Source organism: Corvus kubaryi, unplaced genomic scaffold, assembly GCF_017639235.1.
Source record: "Corvus kubaryi isolate FWS band 111438036 unplaced genomic scaffold, C.kubaryi_AGA036_p1.0 split3-131, whole genome shotgun sequence".
In the NCBI taxonomy this organism is placed as follows: Eukaryota; Metazoa; Chordata; class Aves; order Passeriformes; family Corvidae; genus Corvus; species Corvus kubaryi.
Window position 1 is genome coordinate 6,840,564 of NW_024582083.1, and position 16,739 is coordinate 6,857,302.

The window sequence follows — 16,739 nt, forward strand, 5'->3', positions numbered from 1 at the left end:
GCAAGTTGGGCAAGACAGTCAGTTTGGGGGACAGTGAAGGCCCGTACAGAAATTAAGGCATCTGCTGGGTACAGCAGGCACTCTAAACCATGCTGGCATCCATACTGGCTAATTGAGGACCTGGAGTTTTAATCAGGGCAGTAATTTCCCACCATGTTGTCTGTAGTTTTTGTGTAGCCTACTGTGGTGTACCACAGTAGCTGGTGGCTCCTGAATATATCTTAATGGCGTGTGCATGATCGCAAAGAAGTGGATATTATATTCACTGTTCAGTGGGTGATAGGTCTATATTTTTCATCATAGGGAGAATTTAGGGTACTGTGTGTCATGAAGTACATAGCTATTTCCTGAGACTGTAAATAGCCATCTTCCACACCTGATCTGCTCTCATGCAGACTTTCTGGTCTGAGTTAGGGTATGTCCAGCTGGCTTACAGAAAACCCAAAGGGCAGGCTATTCCCCTCAGTAAGTATTAGTATTATTTCCAAGCTGCTGCTTATGCACTTCCTAAACAATTACCTCCGACCAATGTCTCGTTAGAATTCCCAAGCTGAAGTAATTATGGAAAAAGCTAGGCAATTTCACTCTCCCCAAATTTGCAAGTGTATGAGGCTTTTGCAGAAGCAAAGATATTTATCTCCTCCCTGTAGCCATGGTGAAGCAGTAATCTGTTTAATTGCAACAAGGAAGATTCAGATTAGACTAAATTTAGAGGAACTTCACGGTGAAGATTTTGGAGCCCTGGAGCAGACAACAATGATAGTGACCCCTTGCCGTTCATAGACTGTCTTTAAAAACAGATCAGACATCTTTCAGGGCCAATGCAGGAAGAACAGATCCTGCCCTGGGGTAGAGGTTGGACTGCGTGACCTCTCAAGGTCCCTTACAGTAATGTTTTCTATGATGCTTTGTACAAGTTAATACCAAAAATAAAACATTGTACTGGTTATGTAAAGCTACATGGAATAAGGGGGGGAGGGGAGAAGGCACTGTGTTTTTCTTGCCAAAACAGTGTTCTTAAAAACATCCATCAGTCATCATAGCTGCTTGCTTCTTTTGAACATAAAATCCCTATGCACCAAATCTATATCTGTATATTTCCCTTTTGAAGAAAAAAATAGTTGTGAACACAACTCTTTTGCCATTTTTTATTCAAAGATCAAGTATTATTGTGACTTTTTGGTGCTGATGATTTGTAACATTAAATCTGATGATGTTGGGTTTTGAGAGGTTTCTGCTACTATTGCCAAATAGATGGAAACCATGAATTATCATAGAAGAGTTTGTGTGGGGGTGACATGATGTACAAGTGTGTATCTCTGTCAGCTTCTGCATATCCATGTTTGTAGGTGGTATGGGCTAAAACCTTTTCAGGTGAAGTGTTTTCCATTGAAAAAAATGAAGCCTTGTTAAAATGGAAAGGTTTCCCTCAAACATCAAGTGAGGAGTAAGAAATTATGAAAAGAAATCATTCTGACTTCCTTGTTCTATTTTAGCTATAGCAAAATATTTCAACTTCATTTCTGGATGCTTTTTTTTTTTTAATATCACAGTTTATTTATGTATTTTATTATACTCTATTATTCAAATTCACAAAATATTTTGAGAAAAGGATAGAACTTATATTCTGTGGTAAATTTAGACTTTTTTCCCCACTCACAGTTAAAACTGTTCAACTGTTTGAATGTCCAATGGACTAGAAGTGCCTTTTTGCCAACTAGCTTTGAGTATCACTGGGTTGTTTCACCTTTTGGTTGTCACACATCTGTTTAAATGGCTGAAGATACATGGAGGAAAAATACTGTGGGTTTAGTAATAAAAAGTTCAGCCTTTGGAGCAACTCAGGAATAGCTTTTTTTAACTATTCTCCTGTGCCAATCTGGTTGTATAAGTGGAGCATGGATCCAAAGAACTTATATAATTTCAGCTGAGTTCTCAGTGGTTTGAGAGCAGGTTTATGAAAATGATTCAATCTTTCTTTTTTCCTTTTTCAGAACTTTTCAGTGCAAATGGGAAATATTTGCAAAAACACTGCATCCCAAAAATTGGCAATCACTGCTCTGGCACATACTAAACCATTTGGTCTTGTTTCTTTTCGTGGCTTTTTTCCACAGTTTAAATCACACTAATATCAGATCCAAAAGAAATTTACTTTTTTATTTATTTTAGCCTGGACACTAATTAATCTATAGTTAATTTTATTTAGTCTCCTCTTTCCCTGAAGAAGGAAAGGACTAATACACAAGAAATATTTTTTTACATTCTTTTTGGTTTTTACAGTGAAATTGTATGTACTAGTTTGAATTACTTAGGATATCATATAATCTGTTTTCTTTGTTTACAGACCTCAGGGATTTTTAGTATTTTTATGACAAAATGGATTTATAAATTTATATTTTTTCAAGGGTTATAGTGTGCTGATCAAAACTGACACTTTATATTTCAAGAATGTATACTTTTGTAAAGCACTGTTACTCAAATTCATAGTAACTGTTACCTGTTTACAAAAGTCCAAAAACTTACTGAATAAAAATGGTATTAACAGAGCATTTACAAAAATGATTGAAAATGCATGCATACTAAAAAACCAATGGAGCCATATGAATCTAAAAGTTGCCCAGATTAGGTTTTATAATGAAATTATAGTATTAAACAAGGTATAAAAGTAATCAGCCTAATCAAATTCTCTTACAAAATTGCGAGATATCTGAGCTGGAAAATATTAAATATAACTGCATATTATGTATGCATAATATGAACATTTAAATCGATAAATCTTAAAAGTTAAACTAATTATCTGCATATTAGCATTTTGGAAGTGACACTTCCTAGCTAGCCTATATGACATTATTTCTGTGCAGCAGTTTCCATTCTGAGTTTACATACAGATAGCTATGCCAAGTGCACAAAAAGAGCATTTTCTCTGGACCTAAGTTTTTGAAGTATCAGAAGCAAAAACCTAAAAAGCCTTGCAGGTGCCCCTGTGTAATCGGCCAGCCCCCAGGCTGCAAGCCCGGGTCTCCATGAAAGCCCTGGCATTCCAGCAGTTGCCAGCCGGGCAGCTGTGCCAGCCTGTGGCTGCTCTGTGCTCCTTAGGTAGCTTGAGGAACTGGCAGAGGCTGCTGTGCGAGGGACAATCCCTCCAGGACCAGCAGCCAGCAGCCTTGGCTGCCCGGGCAGAGCTGCTGGGGCAGAGCTGCAGTCCGTGTGCGCTGGGAGCACTCGGCACCGTGCCCATCCCTCACGGGCACGGAGTCCTGCCCGACAGCTTCTTTGGAACAAATCGTGCTCAGCCCGGTGTTGGGCATCTGGGCTCTGTCCCTCTGCTGTCACAGCCCAGGTGCTTCTGCAGGCTCCTCTGTAAAAAGACAGCTGTTCCTTCACCACACAAGCTCTCCTGGAAGGTTCAGGCTGCATGTGCTCTCCTTAGACATTAAGTAATCCCAGTAGCCACTGTTCCTTATCTCTTTTCAGCTTTCTCTCATTTTTCTTCCTCTTCTCTTAGAAGCAGTATCAGCAGCCAGAGGTCTGATCCAGGCTAAGATGGCTCCTCCTCTCTGGAAATCCACTGCCTTTCTTCCATGACTCTATTTTGCTCTCCAGACCGCCTGTTATGTTTCCTTACTTTATTACCTTGTATCTTGCTACTTCCCACATCTCCCATTATTTCCCTAAGGTGTGTTTGAGTTCCCTGCTTTTTCCTTTCCCAGCGGTGAATTTCTTCACAATCCCCTCTCGTATCTCTTGACAGTCCATCCAATGTTTCCTCTGATACTTCATGCCCTGAACTCATCCGTCTTCTCCTTCCCCTCCTCTCTCCCACTCAAGTCCTTGTCTTCAAGGCAATGCAACAGGAAGCACAGAGAGTGACATTAGCAGGCACAGCTCTTACAAGTTTACTTTGCTCCCACAGTTAAATTAACGAGTTTTCCAGCTATTCTGGAAAGGTGGTGAAATCATGCAGAATGTGAAATCCTTACAGTAATTTATGGACTCTGGAGAATTGCTAGCAAAAAATCTATTTTCACTGTGTGCTGCAGAGTTTGCATATTATGCTTTTATTTGCAATGCATTCAGTGCTGTGGTTTCCCTAAAACTCTGTGATACCGAGTCAGCTATTGCCTCTGGCTTGGACTTGTTTAGTTTCCCCGAGTACCAGGCACATCATCTGTAACTGTCAACAGCTGGCAACAGAGAATAGATTATGTTTTGCAGTTTTTCTTCTGCTTCATCTTAATACATTGCTTGTGGAGTCTGACTTGGAAATACTGAGATTTGGCTATGGAAAATTTTATGGAACTTATGCTGAAAAGCAAGTATTTAATTTGATCAGAGGAAAATTATACCCTAATAGTAGTGTCAATTCACTTGCACTTTTACTGTATATTAAGAGGTTCAAAATCCAGTTTTCATAATTAATATTTCTGTACCGTTTCCTGTAACATTTGTTGGGGGTTATTTTCCTGTAACATTTGTGTTTCTATTTGTGCTGATTTTTCTATCCCATTTTATGTTTCAGTAGTATGAATATCTAAAAATGCCTAGTCTTCTTTTTTTTTGCAGTTTTTTTTCATTCTAATTTGATTCTAGTTTCTTACTAATACCGTAACTTTATACAAAATTGTAATCTGGATTTTTTTATCACTACTAAACAACATTATCTGAGTGTTCTTGGTATCATAGTGCTTTTTAGGTATTTTTATCCTTTTACTATCAACAACCTTTGGTGCCTTCTGCTTTTACTGCCACTGCTTCTTGCTGCATCGGTATAAAATGTAGTGGCTATAAAATAATTACCCATATTCATTCAAGCACTTTTGTTTAGCCAGTTGTCATGTTCTTGCATTGACTTTTGTGGAATCATATGAGCCTTTGATTGCAAACTGTGATTTACAAGTGCAGTGTCTTTAACCTTCCCATGCTATATATACTCAAGCAACAAAAGACATATTCTCTTCATTCTTAATTGTTTCTGAACTATCTTTTTGGGAATATTTTTAAGATATCCAGTCCTTGCATAAGTGCTTCTGTATCCACTTTGCCTGGCACAACACAGCATGCTATACATACATTTCTCTCTTAAAGCATATTTGCTTCTTCTCCTCTCAACATGACACAAATTGAAGATCTAGTAGCCATAACCCTCTCTCACATCTTCGTGTAGACCCATGGAAGCAAGGCTGGCCAAAAGGCAATTAAAACTCTTCCTCTCTATTCAAACAACCTAAGTAGACCCCCTACCTAAAGAGGACTTGTAGGGAAAAATATCAAGCTGACATATTTAATTTGGGGTTTTTTTAACTTTGCACTGAGTACATCAACACTACACAAGTATGTAACCCTGTTTCATGCAACATGCAGTTTCTGAGAGGAACTTCATGAAGGCTGTGCTTGGTGACAGGACTTACCATGTTTCTTCTTAAATCATTCAATACATTTTTAAAATTTCTATCTTCAACTTTAAAGAAGAGAGGTTATGTCTCACACTTTTCTAAACTGGAACTGTAACTCAGCTTTACAGTAGATATCATACTACATGTTATCTTATTTAGTCTTGTAAGACTTGTGCTAACATTGGAGCACAAATTTGCTGTTTCAAACTCACCCTGCTTAATAAAAAAGCAGCCATGTTAAAAATAATCCATTAATACATAACATTAGATACCAATGTGAAATTTTTTAGAGAACTGCAGTGTGTCCTGTAATTGCCCTGATAGCAGTAGTATGTCTCATCTAGTAGACATTTACCCATTTCTTCATTCTTCAATGTTACTGTTTCTTCTCCTAAGTAATAAAAGCAGACCTGAGAAGCCATTGAATAGGTAAGCTCATCCTCCTTCACACTCACTTCACAGGGAACCTGGTGTGGTGAGGGTGGAAAGACAACTCAGGATCCCATGTGAAAAGGCTATTCTCTGTTTTCAGTCATGCTGTATTCAAACATATTTTCAAGCCCCATCAAGAGATTTGGTCTTCCTTGACGTCCCCAGTGAGACCAGACTGATCAGCTCTCTAGGAAGCCTACAAGGCACATGCAGTTTAAAGTCTTACCTTTGGAGTCCCCTCCAAAGAAGAGAAAGTTACTTCTGAAGCCTGCATTGATTGGGTGTGACTTGTGCTCCGAAGGAAAAAGGTTGTTACTCTAAATTAACCACAGAACCTGAATCTAGCAATTATTGCTTACTGCCTTGGTATTCTGCTGTCCTAAATGAAAAAAAATACATGCATATAATTTTGTTTTCCTGTTACTAAATTTGCTTTTCAAACATAGTGTAATTTAATAAGTTGATTTGTCCACTTTTTGTGACCCTGTAAAAACAGCTTCATGGAGTTTTTACCTTTCAAGATAAAAATAAAATTAAATTAAATCCCCACACTACCACCAAATAGGAATTAAGGGGGAAAAAGTAACATTACAGCTTATTCTGTGAGCAAAATCTCTGGCCAAACAGACCAGCCTTATGTCCTTTTTTCACTAAAGGCCTGTACGCTCAGCTCTGACAGTGTAAGCAGACCTTACAGCAAGGAACAATCTGTCACACAAAGTATATATACACCAACATTTCTTTTATTTAAAAGGCCATACTCTGGTATTTATATCAACAAGACACACGGTTTATTTGTGCAATAATAGATGAGCTAAGAAGTTGGGGAAGGTGACACACAGACAAGGCAGCAGCCCTGAGGAGCCCTGAGGTTAAAGACACTGTGTGCGGGAAGCTGCCCACTGGCACACCCTGGCAATCCAGAATCCCTCCTGTGTGCACCCCACAGGGCTCATGGGCAGTGAATTCCCATTACAGGGAAGTTGAAAAGTGAGGGATGAGTGTTGAGGTCTTGCAGATGACAGCCTAGCTACTGTAATTTTGTCTCATCTTCATAAGAACAAGCCCCCTTGAATTGCTCCTGAATTGGCTGCACTCAGTTCAGGAGAGTGTGAGCTGTTGAGGCACACCCCCAGCACTGCAAAGCTGCTCCATCCCCAAAAATACCTCTCATGTAAGCCACACTGCCTCCGTCCCGCTGCTCCCAGTGCACCCCTTCCCCAGGCACAGACACTGGAGTTGTTCTTCCTGCTCTTCAGAAAGCACTGTCATCGTTAACACTGTTTATTTGTGCAAGTTCATGTGCATGTACGGAGCATGTCAGGTATGTGAGGTGTGGGAGAGTCCTTGGTTTTGTGGCTCCACATGGCAGGTGTTTGCTGCAGCAATCAGCACAGCATGGAGGACTGCAGTACCATACAGCAGTGAGTGAGAAGTTTGGCAGTATTCTGGCAAAAAGTAAAGCATCCCCAGCATGCTAAATTCATGTGTTGCTTCTTTCTCTGCAAAGCACCGCACCCCCAAAATACCTGGCTCCAAATACCTGGAAGTCATTTTGGATTGGGCTGTGAAGGTGGTCAATCTTACATAGCATAAGCACTGAACTCAAGCTTATTTATCTGGTTGTGCAATGAAGTGGAAAATGAGCATCAAAACCTTCTCCGTATGGAAGTGAATGAGCTGTCATGGGAAGAGGTGTTGATTCATTTCTTTGAGCTCCCTTTCCAACAGACACATTTCCTGCAGTGATTCTCGTTTAGAGTGTGCCTGTTGTTTTGCAGATGAGTTATGGCTGTCAAGAGAGGCCTATTTAAGTGAATTGTTCATGTCTAGCATGCTGAATGCCAGTTTACAAAAAAAAGACTGAAAACTGTCCTTTTAACATTTTGACAAAATAGACACACCAAAAAAAAAAGCCGCAAGACCTGCAGTTGTAACAGGATAAGGTGAAAGGAGAAATTGTCAATCACTTTCCAGCTGAGGAAATCTCTTCATTAAACCTGGACTGAAAAATTTATCCTGACCATGTTGCTAAGATAAAAGACCATTACCTGAATTATTTAACCAGCTGTGCAAACAGTTGCATAAGACTTCCCCAGATGAAAACAAGGTAAAGACCCTTTCCCCATGGAAAAGCCACCAGATAAAGGAACAGGAAAAGCTTGAGTTGTCTGACGGTTGGACAGGACAGAGAAATGTGGCTGATACTTTTAATGACCTTCTAACTTCTGTGGTTTTGTGAGTTTGCATTTTCTGCCCAAATTCCATTAAAAAACAAGTAGGCATATAAATTTCTTTCCAGAATTGGGATTCTGGCTGTAGTTTAATTTAGCTCTTCTCTGGAATCACTCCTGGATCTATTTTCTGTAATTCTTGTTTATCCACTTTTTTCTCAGAGCTAGGCTCAACAGAAGGGAAAAGAAAAATAAAAAAAAGGGAAAGGCGAAAGGAAAAAGGAGAGGGAGAGAGGAAAGGAATAAAGTAGAAAAGAAAGGGAAAAGAAAGGAAGTGGGGGGTTTTTTTCATATATTTAGAATTCTGTAAGACTGGAAAAAAATACTTGGAGGGGTTTTTAGCCACTGGGAGCTGGCAGAAGGGGGCTCTACCCCTCGCATGCTGCCACAAAGAAGCCCGGAGCTCAACACTGAAACCCCTCTGGAAGGCGACAGTGCCCAACACACAATGAAAAAGGGGCAGAGCTCCTCACCCAAAAGGGGCTGTATCTTCCTGTCGCTGTTTAGCAGGAACACAGGCAAAGGCAAAGAAGTAAAGAGAGGGGACTCTCCATATATGCTCCATGCAGGTTTACTCCCATGAAAAGACAGGGACGAAGAGGCCAATTGGTCAGAGGGTCCAGGGATCTTATACTGGGTACAGAATAGGTGGGGAAAGGGATCTCAGCCAATGGGATAGGGGCAAGCAGGTGGGATTGACAGGAAGGGAACCAATGGGAACAACACATAGGAGGGACTCAGGGAAGGAGCCAATGGGGCGTCGAGGAACAAAGAACTTTCTAGAACTAATACATATTAAATAAGGAAAATGAATATACATAACTTCATATATAAAACAAGAAGACAAAATATTAACCAATCAGGGGAAAACATGCAAAAGACAGAACAAGGGAATCAGGAGTTCTCACCATGAGTGAAAGTTACATGCTAAACTTGGGTTGCTGACCACCACAGCTGGGTGTCTGAGTTCTTCTCAGGACAAAGAGTAGCTGCAGCCACCTGCACCACTACAAATACTGATTTTTTTTTCCATAAAATCATAGAATATGAGTTGGAAGGGACTCACAAGGATCATCAATATCCAGCTCGTGGCCTTGGCCTGGACCCTGCAACAGAACAGCTCCAAGAGTCCCACCATGTGCCCAAGAGCATTGTCAGAACACTTCTTGAATTCTGTCAGGCTGGTGCTGTGACCATTTCCCCAGGGAGCCTGTTCCAGTGCCTGACCACCCTCTGGGTGAAGAACCTTCTCCAACATAAACCATATCCAACATAAACCTCCTCTGACAGAGTTTCATGCCATTCCCTCAGGTCCTGTCACTGGGCACCACAGAGAAGAGATCAGTGCCCTACCCTGCACTTTCCCTCATGAGGATGTTGAAGACTACAGTGAGGTCTCCCCTCAGTCTCCCCTTTTCCAGGCTGAACAGACCAAGTGACCTTGGATGCTCTGCTTTACATCCTTCTTACACTGTGGTGCCCAAAACTGCCCCCAGCACTCGAGGTGAGGCTGCCCCAGTGCAGAGCAGAGTGGGACAATCCCCTCCCTTGCCCAGCTGGCGATGCTGTGTCTGATGCCCCCCAAGGATACAGTTGACCTTCCTGGCTGCATTTTTCTTCATGCTTAACAATATTCCAGTTAAGAAAAAAAGAGAAATGCTATCACTTTTTAGAAAATAATAAAATAAAATTTTAAAAATCCACTTGTCATAATTTACAGGCTACTAATATATACCAAATTGTTATTTGCCTTCTTCTTGTTGAGCAAAACAAAATATTAGGAATACATACTGCCATATTCTTTATTGATTGGTGTTTTTCTAAAAAAAAAATTGTTATATCTCCAAAAGGGTCATAGTTTAATATTTCAGGTTTCCCTGAAATATAATTGTACTGTGAATTCACAAGCAAGATGCTAAACCTTTTAAGATACAAATACAAGTATACTGTGTGGAAATAAAGGAATAAATGCAGGTTATAAATGAGTAGTTATGGATGCACTGAAGTGTCTATTTCAATCAGACTAAATAAGAAATGAAAAAAAAAAAAAAAAGAAATCATTTCTGCCCATGCATCTGTAGATTATTTTCACCTTTTTCATTCTTAGCAGGCTCATTCAGTCCCTCTTCAGACATATAAAAAGCAAAAATGCGTATCAAAATGAAAGTAATGTAGAAATGGAGTAAAGGAAAAAAATAGCACATTTCATTATGTTCAAGTTGAAAGTTTTCTTTCTTTCAACAACCCACATAATAGTTAAAGGTGGCCAGAACTAGAGCTTCCATTAAGTTGCCATGCCCAATTTTAAACCAGTGGGGGACAGAAGAGCTCCCTACAGGTGATGAAATGATAATAAAAGTGATGGTATATAAACTGTGGGCTTCTTTCCTTTTGATCGGCAAGATAACCATTTTGATACTGGTTGAGCATGCAATGAAAGTGCTACTGGAGTGGCTTTTCTTTACTGTAGTTTTCCAAATCTGAATTCACTATTTGGGAGGGACTAAACCTGCAGTGTGCTACGGAGGCTGAATACAAGTGAAAGAATGTATTTGGAAACCAAAATACTTTCATGTTAAGGACCACAGTCCTCTATGTAAATGTAGCTTAAATGGCCTCAACAAGCCAAGAGAGACACTTCATTGCCAGGTTAGGACAGATTTTTCAGCATGTTGTCAACATGGTATGCACCTAAAATTACAACATGTTGCACTCCTGAATGTCAACCTTGAACCTTCTGTTCTCACCTGCCAAGAAGCAGCACTCTGGTATAAAATGCTTCCCATTAATAGTTTGAAACAAGTAGGGTAATGTTCCATAAATTTTTTAGCCACTCTTGGTAATTTGAGATGCATAGAGGAAATACCTGATGTGAGTTGACTGAAAGCGTAACAGTACTTTTCTTTCTACTGTCAAAATTATACATGTCTATATTATGAAATGCATTCATGCTTCATTTCTCTATTACAGTATCCCAACTAATAGTATAATCTGTAACCAGTCTTAAATAGTTAATATGCATTTGGGACCGTATGTCTTGTTATCTGAAATGTGCTGGAACTGGTGTGCCTTGCTCTTCAACCTGACGTTTACAACAGCAAAAAAAAAAAAATCACAGAATTTATTTTGTTAAGGGATTGTGCTGCAGAGGTCTGTGGAAAAACAGTTATCAGTCATAACTTAGCAATTGGCTTTAGGTGCAGCCTTTACTATACACTTTATTTCTACAGCTCCCTATTCTACATTGAAATAGCTTCTGATATAAAACATGAATAATGCTCTGCAAGTTGGGGTCGAGCTAAATGTGCTACGGACTAAGATAAAATGCACTTGAGAAACAAGTCAAAAATAAAGAAAGTAGGACATTTCCATCTGTGGCAAGGCTTACCAGGAAGTTATTACTGCAAAGTGAAGTGTCCTACATAGCCTAGGACAGAAAATGGTCTGGGAAGGCATGTAATTAAAACTGAAGGAGATGAACAATGGAAGAGAGACTTCCAGCAGGTGAAGAGCAAAAGGTCAAGAATCTGGGAAGCTGATAATCATTATCTCTGAGAAATTCTCACTACAGAAGTGGAAAACTATCTGGCAGTGGCAGCTCATCCTAAAGAAGAAAAAGAATTTGATCTAAGGGGAACTTCAGCTACCGGTGGTGGCAGCTGTCCCCACTGCTGCCTTCGTAGTTATTGACCAAATATGAAGATTGTTACGTTAATGCGAACAGAAATGAGCTGAGGGGATTAATGCACACAATGTCACATCCAGGGAGCAAGTTTCTGGTTTAGAGTTTTGAAAAGTTTATGTGAAACTCACTCTTGAGGAATTGAAGAGGTTGGTTGAACGGCTTTGCTGTGGAGCCTGGAAAAGGAGAAAGATCAGAGGGCTCCATGGTAACACGTGTGCCTGAGCTTGTGTTTGGATGAAAAGATCAAAGAGGCTGTGAAATGCCAAATATAGGCGCTCGCCCTCTAGACTTCAGATCTCGTTCCTTTTAGGGCAATTTCAATATTAGAACACTAGGCAGATAAAAAGAAATCTCTCTCAGTCTAAAACTGACAATCTTGGATGAATAAATTCACCTTGGCAGCAGAATGCAAGGATATTTGAATGTAATAAGAAAAATGGCTGCAGAATGCCCAAAGGTATGAGTGATGTTGCTATGCTGTGCATTGATAAGGCTTTGATTGTGGGCAAGAAGATAGCAAGTATAAAGTAAGTTTAGTATTCGATGTACAGTGAACAAAATGAAGGACACACATTGCAATCTGTGATAAAATGGAATATGTAGTGAATTGTAGAAAGGCCTATTTCCCCTTTTTCTTTTTGTTCCTGGCTATAAAAGTATGAGAAATCCTATTCTTACCTTTCACATCTCAGTCACATTTTCTTCTTGCACTAGGATGCCTGAACCAAGCAATCATGGCTTTTAAGATTCTTTCAGCTTTACAGTCATGTTTTTAAGAACATGAATGTGTAGCATGATTTCTTGCTGGTCTTTGAACTCTCCCCCACTGTAATAATATTAACTGCTTATCTCAGGCTCATGATGTGCTTTCCCATATTTGTGAAAGACGGGACCAGTTCAAGAACTGTAGGCACAGTTGAAAAGTAATAATGTGGAAGCAAGAATGCATAAAAGAAGGATAGCACAGTTCAGTGCTGCATACTGCACTGAAGCCACACACTGCACTGAATACTACTAAATGCGTAGCATTTTCCGACTCAGGTGGTATACTGAGAAATAATTAGTTTCTCACAGATACTGTGATTAAAAGGGAAAAAAGTTCTTAAAGGGAAATCTTATCTTTTGTGCCTTTAGTAAGCATTGTTTGGAATAAAGACCAGTACTTGGCTACTGGAATCAAAGGATGGAAGTAATTCCCAACAAAGTAATTTGATACCATTTTCAAACATAAAGCAGAAAATAGAAAAGGACACTAATTGGACAATATATGCTCCTCAGGGAATTGCAAAGGGAAGCTGTGCATGAAAATAAAATAAGGTCTTGGAACTGAGGAATGAGACTGAGGTCATGAATAGGCTAGCAGTCACATTCATGCACAAGGAACTTCAGTATGTTTGTTTTGGTCTCCCGCATAAATGGAGTATCTCAGCTTGCCGAGTCCAGTATGTTAAAAAGAACCCCAATTAGGGACAGAAACACACTGGAAGAAACCCCATTATCATGAAATGTACTTAATTCAAAAAATAAGTTTCCCCACTTGACTTCCCTGGCTTGCAGTATGGTTTCTGATTTTTAAACATTCTTTTCTCTTGCCTGTTGCTAAGTGAAAGTCTTACACAAACAAGGGAAATCAACTGTGCTAAAAGGAGGGAAATGACCGTATGCAAAAAGCTGTCAAATCTACAGAGTAAGATTTGTAACTGGAAGAAAAATTTTCTTAACTTAATCTTTTCAGTTACAAGCAATGCTGTGCAGTACTCATGCTGTTCAGAGAAAGTTAGTGTGTTGTGGGTTACAGCTGTTAGGATTAACTCACTCAATTTAAGAAAGTTTCTGTAGCCTCAGTGATACACTTGGGGCTTTGTGGGGGCTTTTTTTGGTTTTGGTTTTCTTTTCCAGTAGGAGCAATTTTGATGATAATTATCAGCATGAAATGTCCAGCACATTGTGAGGACCTGCAGGGTCATGTTCTAGTTACTTTAAGAGACTAAGGCAGGCGTTCTTCAGCTTCTAACTACATGGTCACAGGAGAGGAATGGCAAACTCCTGAGAGCAAACAGGTCATACATGGGCATGGAATCATCCTTCGGGTGCTTTTTTCTCTGTTGCAGCTACAGACAGGCTATACTTCAAAACAAGGAGCTTCAGCAGAACACCTAGGCTGACAAATCAAGACTGTAGTACTGGAAGAGCTAATCTTAAAGACAAGTTTTATGACCACAAGCTCACACTGTGCTTTACCTCTCTCTATATACTGTGTCCAAAATACGTTTGGATGTGAGCATGGTCTCTGGTCATGTACCAACAGGGTATACCTAACAGCATAAGAGAAGACACGGTTTAGATGTCATAGATCTACTTCAATTACAGAAATTCTATCTACCTATTCATATTAAGTGGATATATAGCTGTTGGTTTAAATAAATGTCAGTTGACACAGAAGAAAAAATCTCATGGTTTGTGTCACAATTCTCAAACTATGATCCGCAGGCAGTTAACAAGTTAGAGATGCTAGCTGTTCTGGTTTCCAGCTACAAGCAGCTTAAGTAGATTAAATATTACCCCAGATTCTGTCTCATAGTACTCATAGTAATACAAGGGACAATAAGCACTCAGGAGGACAGGTGTTCTGCATAATCATTGAATAGGAAAGGCCCAAAAGACACTCTTATTAAGATACCCTTTTTTCAAAAATTTTGAGGATTCCTACTCAATAAAAGTAAAATCTAGTCCAGTAATAGGGAGTGAGTACAGAATGCTACAGAATTTAGCACCAAAAAATATGCTTCCTTTGAAATGGTGAATTAGATGTGCAGCAGGATCTGGTCACACTTCAAAGAATAATATGCAGAGCTGAAGATCCATCTGTTTGCTCTTGCTATCACCATTGAGGCTGCTGTAGTTAAGCAGCTTTTGAGTACTTCAAAGCATGTTTGAAGTCTTTGCTATGCCTATCCCATGCACACATAAAAAAGCAAAAATGCCTTAACAATATGAGTAGCTGGTATTTTTGTTCATTTTACTTGTAAGTGAAAACAATTTGTTTCTGCTATGTATCATTTCTGGACGGTCTGTTTTTTTTTTTTTAGCTACGATAGCGAGGGCCGTCTAACAAATGTTACATTCCCAACTGGAGTCGTCACTAACCTTCATGGGGAAATGGAAAGGGCCATTACAGTGGACATTGAGTCATCCAGCAGAGAGGAAGATGTCAGCATCACTTCCAACTTATCATCCATTGATTCTTTCTATACCATGGTTCAAGGTACTGTAAACAAAAGATTTCTCAGCAGATACCAGCCTGAAAATTGTTTTCTTGTGGTACAAGCAGCAAATAGAAGTGAAACTTTAGGGGCACAGTGTTTGGAGGAACGGGTGATACATTCACATTTTTACACCTATATAGAAACAACTGTTCAAGGAAAGCAGTACTTGCGACAAACGTGGAATTAAGTAAGTTTTCTAACCAAATAGCTTTTGTGAGCAGCTGTGGGAAGTAAAATACTTACTTTGTATTAGAAAGGGATCTTGGCAAGAAGAAATGGATTGAAAAGGAAATAGGTACAGAAATAGTATGAAGTGATATTTTAGCTTAAAAATAGCATGTAATACCCCAGCAACCACATCCTTGCAAAAGTGAGTAGTCATATGCTTAGGATTAGGCCAAAAATGCCTAATGAAACAGCAGAGAATGTGTTTTGTGGCAGTCCAAAAGATATACTGTGAGGATGAGAGACTTTCTTAAGTGTTTAAGTAACTTTGATGATGGGTCCTAAAGGCATTTTTGGTCCTATGGGATACATTTATTCTTAACAATCTCACCCTGGCTCTTTATTACCATTGAGTCAGTTATGTGAAGTCAAGATGCACATATTGCATAAATATGTGTCCAGTACAAAGGCAGAGTCTTAACCCGTGTAGGTAACCTGTAATTCTCTTCTTGGCCTTTTCAGATCAGTTAAGAAATAGCTACCAGATTGGTTATGACGGCTCACTGAGAATCCTATACGCCAGCGGCCTGGACTCACACTACCAGACAGAACCGCACGTCTTGGCTGGCACTGCCAACCCAACCATGGCAAAGAGAAACATGACCCTCCCAGGGGAGAACGGGCAGAACCTGGTGGAGTGGCGATTCCGGAAAGAGCAAGCCCAAGGAAAAGTCAATGTCTTTGGCCGAAAGCTTAGGGTAAGCACAAGCATATCTACTGCGTTCTCATAAAGGAATGAGGAAATGTAAAGATATTCCTGTAGGTATTGCCATCCAACAACCACAACATATTTATTGCAGACAAGTTGACTGTAGATCTGGAAGTACTTGTTTTTATTACTTCATTTATTGGCTGTTTTATTTATTAATTGCACTTTTCTGTGTGTCGTGGTTTAACCCCAGGCAGCAGCAGCCCCACACAGCTGCTCACTCACTCCCCCACCAGCAGGATTGGGGAGAATTGGAAAAGTAAAGTCCAGAGAACTCATGGGTTGAGATAAAGGCAGTTTAACAGGGAAAGCAAAAGCCACTCACACAAAAAGAAGTGGAACAAGGAATTAATTCACTGCTTCCCATGGGCAGGCAGGTGTTCAGCCATCTCCAGGAGAGCAGTGCCCCATCACACATAACAGTGACTTGGGCAGATCCCCCAGTTTACACACTGAGCATGATCCCATATGGTCTGGAATATCCCTTTGGTCAGCTGGGGTCACCTGTCCCGGCTGTGTCTCCTCCGAGCCTCCCATGCACCCCCAGTCTCCTCACCAGTGTGGCAGTACAAAAAGCAGAAATGGCCTTGGCGCTGTGTAAGCCCTGCCCAGCAGTAACAAAAACATCTCTGTGTTATCAACCCTGTGTTCAGCACAAATCCAAAACATAGCCCTGTACTAGCTTCTGTGAAGAAAATTAACTTTATCCCAGCTGAAATCAGCACACTGTGGAATTTAAACTGTTGGTTTTAGCCTGGAATGGTTAAAAAGAATAATTTTCTGCTTTCCTTCACT

General features: G+C 39.9%; 1 protein-coding gene across 32 annotated transcripts in view; it reads left to right on the forward strand.

Annotated features, from left to right (window-relative positions):
• Positions 1-16,739, forward strand: part of TENM3 (teneurin transmembrane protein 3) — a 1,314,113-nt gene that overhangs the window by 1,280,171 nt on the left and 17,203 nt on the right. For all 32 annotated transcript variants that reach the window (XM_042015030.1, XM_042015032.1, XM_042015041.1 and 29 more), the window contains 2 exons: positions 14,834-15,009; positions 15,698-15,933. In XM_042015030.1, the coding sequence (XP_041870964.1) occupies positions 14,834-15,009; positions 15,698-15,933 (412 nt within the window). The remainder of the gene's footprint in view (positions 1-14,833; positions 15,010-15,697; positions 15,934-16,739) is intronic.